The sequence below is a fragment of the Lotus japonicus genome, chromosome 1 (genome assembly GCF_012489685.1).
Source record: "Lotus japonicus ecotype B-129 chromosome 1, LjGifu_v1.2".
Lineage (NCBI taxonomy): Eukaryota > Viridiplantae > Streptophyta > Magnoliopsida > Fabales > Fabaceae > Lotus > Lotus japonicus.
The window spans coordinates 27,291,427-27,300,637 of NC_080041.1; the positions used below are offsets into that span (position 1 = coordinate 27,291,427).

Sequence of the window (9,211 nt, forward strand, 5' to 3'; positions counted from 1 at the left end):
TTGTTCTTCATTCAAGACAAGGAGAAGATCTGCCTTCCCTACTTCCTGTTCTCCTATTTGAAGGAATGCATCCGGAAGTCTCGCACCACCTCCTCCATCAAGTCAGCCATCAAATATATCCCTTTTGGGAGGCTGATCTCAGACTTTCTCATTGAAAGCAACTTGGTGCAAGATTTGATCAATGCTGGTTGCACAGAGGACTTGAGCACAATTGTTAGCGATATCTTCACTGCCAACTCTCTGAAGAAGATGGGTTTGGTCCAGAAGAAGATTGCTCCTGCTCATGAGGACACATCTTCTGAGATCAGAGGAAGAAGAATGCCTCTGAATGACTACCCTCTGTGGACTCAAGCAGACCATCCTGAAGCCATCAGATGCTATGTTGAAGACCTCAGGGCTCAAGGATTCGAGATTGACCTTGATGATTTCGTCAGCAGACTTCCACCAGCTCCAGAGTTTCCTTCTCCTCCCAAGAAGAAAACCAAGAGGAAGATGGTTCTGGACGAATCCTCAGAGGAATCTGATGTCCCTCTGGTCAAGAAGGCGAAGAGCAAGCCTGATGATGATGATGGTGATGATAGTGAGGATGGTCCTCCAAAGAAGAAGCAGAAGAAAGTCAGAATTGTGGTGAAGCCTACTCGGGTGGAACCAGCTGCTGCAGAGGTCAGAAGGACTGAACCTCCTGTCAGAGTGACTCGATCATCAGCACATACAAGTAAGCCTGCACTTACCTCTGATGATGATTTGAATTTATTTGATGCACTCCCAATTTCTGCCTTACTCCAACACTCTTCAAATCCCCTCACTCCTATTCATGAATCCCAGCCAGCCGCACAAACCACCTCTCCACCACATTCCCCAAGATCTTCATTCTTTCAACCTTCTCCTACTGAAGCACCACTCTGGAATTTGCTTCAGAACCAACCCTCTAGGTCAGAAGATCCAACCTCTCTCCTTACCATTCCATACGACCCATTAACTTCTGAACCCATCATCCAAAACCAACCAGAACCCAAACCAACAGAACCACAACCCAGAACGTCTGATCACTCTGCTCCCAGAGCATCAGCACGTCCTGCTGTCAGAACCACGGATACAGTCTCTTCATCAGCCTTCACACCTGTATCCTTCCCCATCAATGTCATTGACTCTCCTCCCTCCAATACCTCTGAATCACTTAGAAAATTCATGGAGGTTAGGAAAGAGAAGGTATCTGCCTTGGAAGAATATTACCTTACCTGTCCAAGCCCTAGGCAATATCCTGGCCCTAGACCTGAACGTCTAGTTGACCCAGATGAACCTATCTTGGCCAATCCTATCCAAGAGGCAGACCCCTTAGTCCAACAGGCTCACCCTGTCCCTGACCAACAAGAGCCAATTCAACCAGACCCTGAACCTGAACAATCAGTATCTAACCAATCCTCGGTTAGATCACCTCACCCTCTGGTTGAAACTTCAGACCCTCACCGTGGAACCTCTGAACCCAATGCTCCCATAATTAACATTGGTTCTCCACAAGGTGCCTCTGAAGCTCATAGCAGCAATCACCCAGCCTCTCCTGCACCCAACCTCTCCATCATTCCCTATACTCACCTTCAACCCACATCTCTCTCTGAGTGCATCAATATTTTCAATCATGAAGCCTCCTTGAGGCTCCGCAATGTGCACGGTCAGACTGACCTCAGTGAGAATGCTGAAAATGTGGCTGATGAGTGGAACAATTTGAGCACTTGGCTGGTGGCTCAGTTTCCCGTTATGCTGCAGCTCCTGCATGCAGAGGGAAGTCAGAGCATTGAGGCTGCAAAGCAAAGGTTTGCTAGGAGGGTGGCTCTTCATGAACTAGAACAGAGAACCAAGCTTCTTGAAGCCATTGAAGAAGCCAAGAGACAGAAAGAACAAGAAGAAGAAGCTGCCCGTCAAGCAGCAGCTCAGGCTGAACAAGCCAGACTTGAGGCAGAACGTCTTGAAGCTGAGGCTGAGGCAGAGCGACTTGCACCAGTTCTGTTTACTCCTGCTGCTTCTGCTTCCATTCCAGAACCTCAAGCTGCTCAGAACGTTCCTTCCAGCTCTACTCCGACAAGCTCATCCAGACTCGACATCATGGAACAACGTCTTGACACTCATGAATCCATGCTGATTGAGATGAAGCACATGATGATGGAACTTCTGCGCCGTACTGACAAATCTTAGTTTTTTAGGATCTCTTCTTTTTCTTCCTTTTCCTTTTTATTTAACGTTGTTTTATTTAAACTCTGCTTATTTACTTACTTTCATTTGTGCATTTGTGATTCTATATGCATATATCTATATATATTTGTGTCACATATGTTTGCAAAACCTGTTTTATTCATAATTGTTCTATGTTTACATCATAACTCTTTCCATCATACATTATTCCCTATATCTAGAATGGAGGATCCTTCCTCATTCTTCTGCATTCTTGGCGCTGCTCCACTCTTTCCTTCTCCAGACGATCCAATGCATACTCTATGTTGCCAAGTCTGATGCTCAGATCATCTTTTTCTAGACTATCTTCTGTCGTCTTGAGTCTCTTTTCCACAGTCTCCTTCTCTTCCAGCAGATTCAGCTCCCGCTGGCAAAGCTCCTGAATCTCTTCCACGAAGCAGAGGAACTCCTTCAGATCTTTCTCCATCTCTGGACCAAGATCTTCTTCAAGCAGTGTCTTCGTCAGCTCTTGTATGGTCTTTGTACCATCGGGATGCCTAATATTGAGGAACATATCTTCCTCAAACGCCTTCCTTCTGAGCTCTTCTAATGCCATTCTGTATGATGCCATTTTTTCTTACTGAAAATTATTCGAGATGTGAAGCTTACCTTTCTCTCCAACGTTTTTATAGGCTTCACTTTCTCTCTGAAAGTTAATGCTCTTACAGTTTCTCGAGGTTAAGTACTTGGTAACTGACCCTTCTATTTACTCACTTGACCGGTGGTAAACGTTCATCCCTTGCATTAACTCTTCTATTTATTATCGCCTCACTCTGATTCTTACATCGTCTTCATTTTCTTTCAACTTAGACCTTCTCTAAGGGGGAGTACCTTGTACTTCAAGCTAAGTTTTTCACACCCCGAGCTTTTTGCTTATGACAAAAAGGGGGAGTAAACCCAGTTTTTGATGTGTAAGATGTGTTAGTGTGACTTATTTTTCTTTTGGAGATTTTAAGAGTTCCACCTTCATGACCATAGATGTGTCACTGGGCAAATACAAGGAATACATTTCACTTCTTCTGAAGTGATTCTAAGTTGACTCTGATACCCAAGACTCTGATACCTTGTCCATGACTCTGATCACTTATGCGCTCTGATTATTCGTTTTTCATCTATGTCATAAGCTTTTCACTCTGAACTCTTATATGATTTAGCTCAGAATCTAGACTTTACTAACGTTTTCATCAAGTATTAGATTCAGGGGGAGCTAAGCTCAGAATCAAGCAGTGACTTGAATTCAGAATGAGCAAGATAAACTATTCACATCAGGATAAGTCTTATTCTATATCTCTAAACTCTTAGTGAATTCAGTTTAATGTTTAAGAATTGTTCATCAAAAATCTTAGTTTTGTCATCATCAAAAAGGGGGAGATTGTAAGATCAAGTTTTGATCTAGTAGTACAACTCTATGTTTTGATGATTACAAGTTAACCTTTTGATATGAACAATTGTGGTACTCTAACGTGTTTTTCTGAGTGTGCTATTTACAGGCTCTGACCCTGACTCAATTTCACACAAATCAGAAGCACTGTGTATAAAGGGTAACCCAAGCAACGCTTTCGCATTCACCATGTTCAGTATGAACAGTGGAAAAGCTTCAGAAGATCTGAAGCTATACAAACTCTGATGAGGACTCAGTCGCTAGAAGCTCTGATGATCCAGAAGTTCTGACAACCAAGAAACACTGAAGGTTCAGATGTTCCGATGGTGTAGAAGACTCTGAAGATCCAGAAGCTGAATAGTGGAAACTCTGAAGTCCAGAAGCAAGAAACTCTGAAGGCCATGTTCTTCCCTCTGAGTTCAGAATCAGAAGATACAATGGTCAGAGGATCTGTGCTTTCCCTCTGACTCTGATCAACCGGCTTCACAAGTTCCAATACGAAGCATTCCTCTGATCAGAAGTCTCCTAGGTTAAAAGGTCAAGTCGCTATCCAAGTACAAAAGCAAGTGTACCTTCCTGACGACCTACCTAACGTTCTCAGCCACAGCAGAAGCTGGATTTTCCAGAACTGCCCTCCAACGGTAGCATTTCCATGCAACGCTCAACCCTAATCCTTGGAGTATATATAGAGGCTGAAGATTGAAAGAAGCGGCTAGAAGAAGAAAAAATATACAAGAAGCAATACACACGCGCAAGACATATTCTAAGCTTTCTTTCATCTTGTAATTTATTTTAGTTTACACTCAGCTTATTTAGAAGCAAACCCTTGTAAACACCAACCTCAAACAGTTGTTTGATTTTTCCTTTAGGAGATCAAGGTTGATCGGATCCTAGAGAAGACTAAGAGAGTGAATCTTAGTGTGAGCTAAGTCAGTGTAATTGTTAGTCACTTGTAGGTTTCAAGTGCAGTTGTAACTCTTACCTGATTAGTGGATTGCCTTCATTCTAAGAAGGAAGAAATCACCTTAACGGGTGGACTGGAGTAGCTTGAGTGATTTATCAAGTGAACCAGGATAAAATCCTTGTGTGCTTTTCTATCTCTATCCTTTGCACTTAGTTCTCGAAAAGATTTGTTAAAATCTTTAAGGTGGTAGTTTTGTACTGAAAACGTTATTCAAACCCCCCTTTCTACCGTTTTTCATACCTTCAGATATTTCTATCTCTTGAAATAACTATATATTATAATTTTAATTTGTAAACATTTTTTAGAGTAAAACCATAATTATTAAATTAATTTGACAAATATCATCAACACAAGGAAATCATGTCCGAGCTTGAAATTCACATTGTTATGGGGATAGCTCTCCTAATTTTATTTTATTCCCAAGATTCGAACCCGCTAATTAATTGTATTGTATATAAAATTTATAATATATAATATTCATAAGATAGTTTTCTTTATTATAAAAATTAATTATCATTATATGTATGATCAAACTATTAGTCGTTATATTTCATAAGTTGAATAAAAATGTTTGAACTTGTCTTGAACCTAGAGGCTTGTTGGATGTTGTATCATTTTGTTGTATCTATGACTTTTACTGAGGTTGTTTCATAGCAGCCCTAGCTACCTTATGCGAGTGGGCTAAGTGATTTATTGTTACATGTGTTACATTATAGTGGGTTGTCCGATATTCCCTTATCTTGAATGAAGATTTTTCACATTGCTTTTTAAAATTTCAATGAAATGTTTGCTTTAGAAAATAAAAATATAAATTATTGGGGATGTATCACAAGAGAAATATTATTTTATATAAATATATTAGGAATAAATCATGATCTTTAAATCTAATCATGAAGGGTCGTGATTAAAAGATAAATTTTTTTAGAAAGTTAACGATATATATATATATATATATGTAGCAAAAAGGAGAGAGCACTCTCAAGCGGAAAAAATAGTAAAATAGTTTATGTTGAATATTTCAAACAATGTTGTGCTTAAGAGTCAAATCAAGTGCAAAAACTCTTTCATGTACGTAATTAAAATTAATACTGAATATTTTGTTCGAAGATTTTTCTCAATTATGAAATAAATCATATTAAAGCATATAGTATGATAATTTGCAATCGTGTCATGACTATTCATAAGTGCCACTTTAAATTTATTTATAATTTTTATTGATTTACGTTTTTCAATCGAATGCTGAAATTTATTGAAGCATTTTTTTTGTTTATATTATACATCAAATTTTAAATTTCTCTCTCTCTCTCTCTCTCTCTCACATTATAAACATTTTTTAGAGTAAAATCATAATTATAAAATTAATTTGACACATATCATCAACACAAGGCAATCATGTCCGAGCTTGAAATCCACATCATTATGGGGATAGCTCATCCTAGTTTTTTTTATTCCCAAGATTCGAATGCGCTAATTAGTTGTACTGTATATAATATTTATAAAATATAATATTCACAAGATAGTTTTCTTTATCATACAAATTGATTATCATTATATGCATGATCAAACTATTAGTTGTTTTATTTAATAAATTGAATAAAATATTTAAACCACATTTTACATGAAGCTTTAATGGGGAATATATGCATTGTCGTTTTTCAAATTTTAACTTGTCTTGAACCTAGAGGCTTGTTGGATGTTGTATTATTTTCTTGAATCTATGACTTTTACTTAGTTGTTTCATAGCAACACTAGCTATCTTATGTGAGTGGGTTAAGTGTTTTATTGTCACAACTTATATGTGTTGCATTATAGTGGGTTTTTCAGTATTCCCTTTTCTTGTGTGAGGATTTTTCTCATGACTTTTTATGATTTCAATAAATAAAATTTCTTGAGAAAAGAAAAATATGCATAATTGGGATTTATCATAAGAGGAATTTTATTTTTTATGAAAATATTAGGAATAAATCATTATCTTTAAATCTAATCATGATGTGTCGTGATTGAAAGATAATTAAAATGTCACATGACTAATTTATTTCAAAGATTGATTATCTTAAAAATATGGTTTATTCATTTTTAAATTATAGTATAAATATAATTCGTTTATAGACTAATTTAATAATTTTTTTAACCGTAGATGTATCATTATCTATTTTGATTTATTTTCTATAATAGTTTTTAAGTTTAATAATCTTATACATGTAAATAACTTGTGGATAAGTTTTACACATACAATTAATTATACCATTAAACTATTTTTCACATAATAGTTAAATAAATAAATAAAATAACCTAATAAAAAAATATTAATTAATCATGGATTATTGGGATAATTCGTATCCACCATTGCTGAGTAAGCAGAATCTTGCAATGAACAATTTTCCTCTATAGTGTTATTCCTTCAAAATGATTATCCTATCAAATGAGTTATTCATTGGGTGATATTCATTATCTCTCAATCCAGAAATATTTTAATGTAATGAAAAGATATGCGTAAAAAATTCATATAAATTGGTCTCTTTACACCTCATTCCAAAATGTGTCTTCAACTTGTCCTCTAAACCCTTAACGCATTTTCTCTCTTCATTTCAATCATCTTGTGTCCATGTCAAACTCTGGAGAGCAAAGTCGTGACCTGGAAAAAATAACCAATGAGAATAACTTGCAGGTTTCTTTTTTTAAGCGCCGCCAAGCGCTCTTCAAGAAAGCTAGCAAGCTCTGCACCCTCTATGGTGTAGAGATGGCTATCATTGTCTTGTCTCCTAGCCAAAATTTCTTCTCATTCGGTCATCCTAGCGTTGAGGATGTTATTGAGCGGTATCTACCGCAAGACCTTCCTCAACCGGCTCAAACCATGTTGTGCATTGAAGCTCCGCGCAACGTCAACGTGGGGGAGCTTAACGCACAACTGTCTCGGGTCAACAACAAGTTTGACTCCGAGATGAAGAAAAACGAGGAGCTAAATCGCCTCCATAAGGTTGCACTAACTCAGATCTCAGGTGCAGGTCAGATTGAAGACATGGACATGCCTCAACTTGAACATTTTAAGGCGGCCTTAGAAGAACTCCGGAGGAAGATCAGATGCTATTATGATGGAATCGTAGATGAGGGTGCTGTTACTGGAGCATGATTCCTTCCCACCACCACCGACACCACAACCGCCGCCGCCATTTGTGGTTTTGATTTTTTTTTTTTAGATTTACTTTCATGCATGTTCGATTCAAATAAAGGGAATCTTACTGAAAAAAGTTCTCTTTTTGTCATTTCTCTCTAAAATTTCACTTACTTCCTTCATATGAATGAGCTTGCTCGTATAAAAATATTTATGCATTTCGAAATTATCAAGTGGAATGGGCTGAGTAAAGGTCTATTCTAAAAGCACGAAAAAATAGTAAAATATTTGATGATGACTCTTTCACACGATGTTGTGCTTAAGAGTCAAATCATTTTCGAGAAGGTTTGATTATGCAAAAACTAGTTAATGTACGTAATTAAAATTAATATTGAATATGAAATAAATCATATTAAAGCATATTATATAAATTTGCAATCATGTCATGACTATTCAGAAGTGCCACTTTAAATTTAATTACAATTTTTATTGAATATATAAATTAATTTCCTTTAATTCTTTAATATATTTTATCAAAGATTGATTATTGGTAAATATTATTTATTCGTTTTTAAATTATAGTATAAATATAATTGCAATTATAGACTAATTTAATGACTTTTTTAACCTTAGATGTATCATTATCTATTTAGAGTTAATTCCTATAATAGTTTTTAAGTTTTATAATAGTTAATTCCTATAAATAACTTGTTGATAAGTTTTACACGTACAATTGATTATACTATTTGACTATTTTTATACATTATAGTTGACTAAATAAAAAAAAGCAGATAAAAAAATTTGAATATACGTATAAAATGAAGAACATATTTAATTCTGTCATTAGAAAATTTAATAAATCATGGATTATTGGGATAATTCTTATCCAACATTGCTGAGTAAGCATTATCTTGCAATGAACAGCTGTCCCATATAGTGATTTTCATTCAAAATAATTATCCTCCTAAATGAGCTATTCATTGGGGGATATTCATAATCTCTCAATCCAGAAATATTTTAATTCAATAAAAATATATTCATAAAAAATTCCTATTAAATGGTCTCTTCACACCTCATTCCAAAATATGTCTGCAACTCGTCCTCTAAACTCCAAACACACTTTCTCCCTACATTTCATTCATCTTGACTCCATGTCAACCTCTGGAGAGCAAATTCGTGACATGGAAAAATAACCAATGAGAGTAACTTGCAGGTTTCTTTTTGTAAGCGCCGTCAAGGGCTCTTCAAGAAAGCTAGCAAGCTCTGCACCCTCTGTGGTGTAGAGATGGCAATCATTGTCCAGTCCCCTAGTCTAAATTTCTTCTCATTCGGCCATCCTAGCGTTGAGGGTATTATTGAGCGGTACCTATCGCAAGGCCTTCCTCAACCTGCTGAAACCATGTTTTAAATTGAGCCTTCGCGCAACATCAACATTGGTGAGCTTAATACGCAACTATCTCAGGTCAACAACAAGTTTGACACCGAGAGGAACAACAACGAGGAGCTAAACCGGCTCCAAAAGGTTGCA

At 36.6% G+C, this 9,211-nt stretch overlaps 1 protein-coding gene across 1 annotated transcript; it reads left to right on the plus strand.

Annotated features, from left to right (window-relative positions):
* The first annotated feature begins 7,176 nt into the window (after window positions 1-7,176).
* On the plus strand, window positions 7,177-7,701 carry LOC130731466 (agamous-like MADS-box protein AGL62). Its single transcript, XM_057583772.1, has one exon. It carries the CDS (start codon window positions 7,177-7,179, stop codon window positions 7,699-7,701), a length of 525 nt encoding a protein of 174 aa, XP_057439755.1.
* The last annotated feature ends 1,510 nt before the right edge of the window (window positions 7,702-9,211 follow it).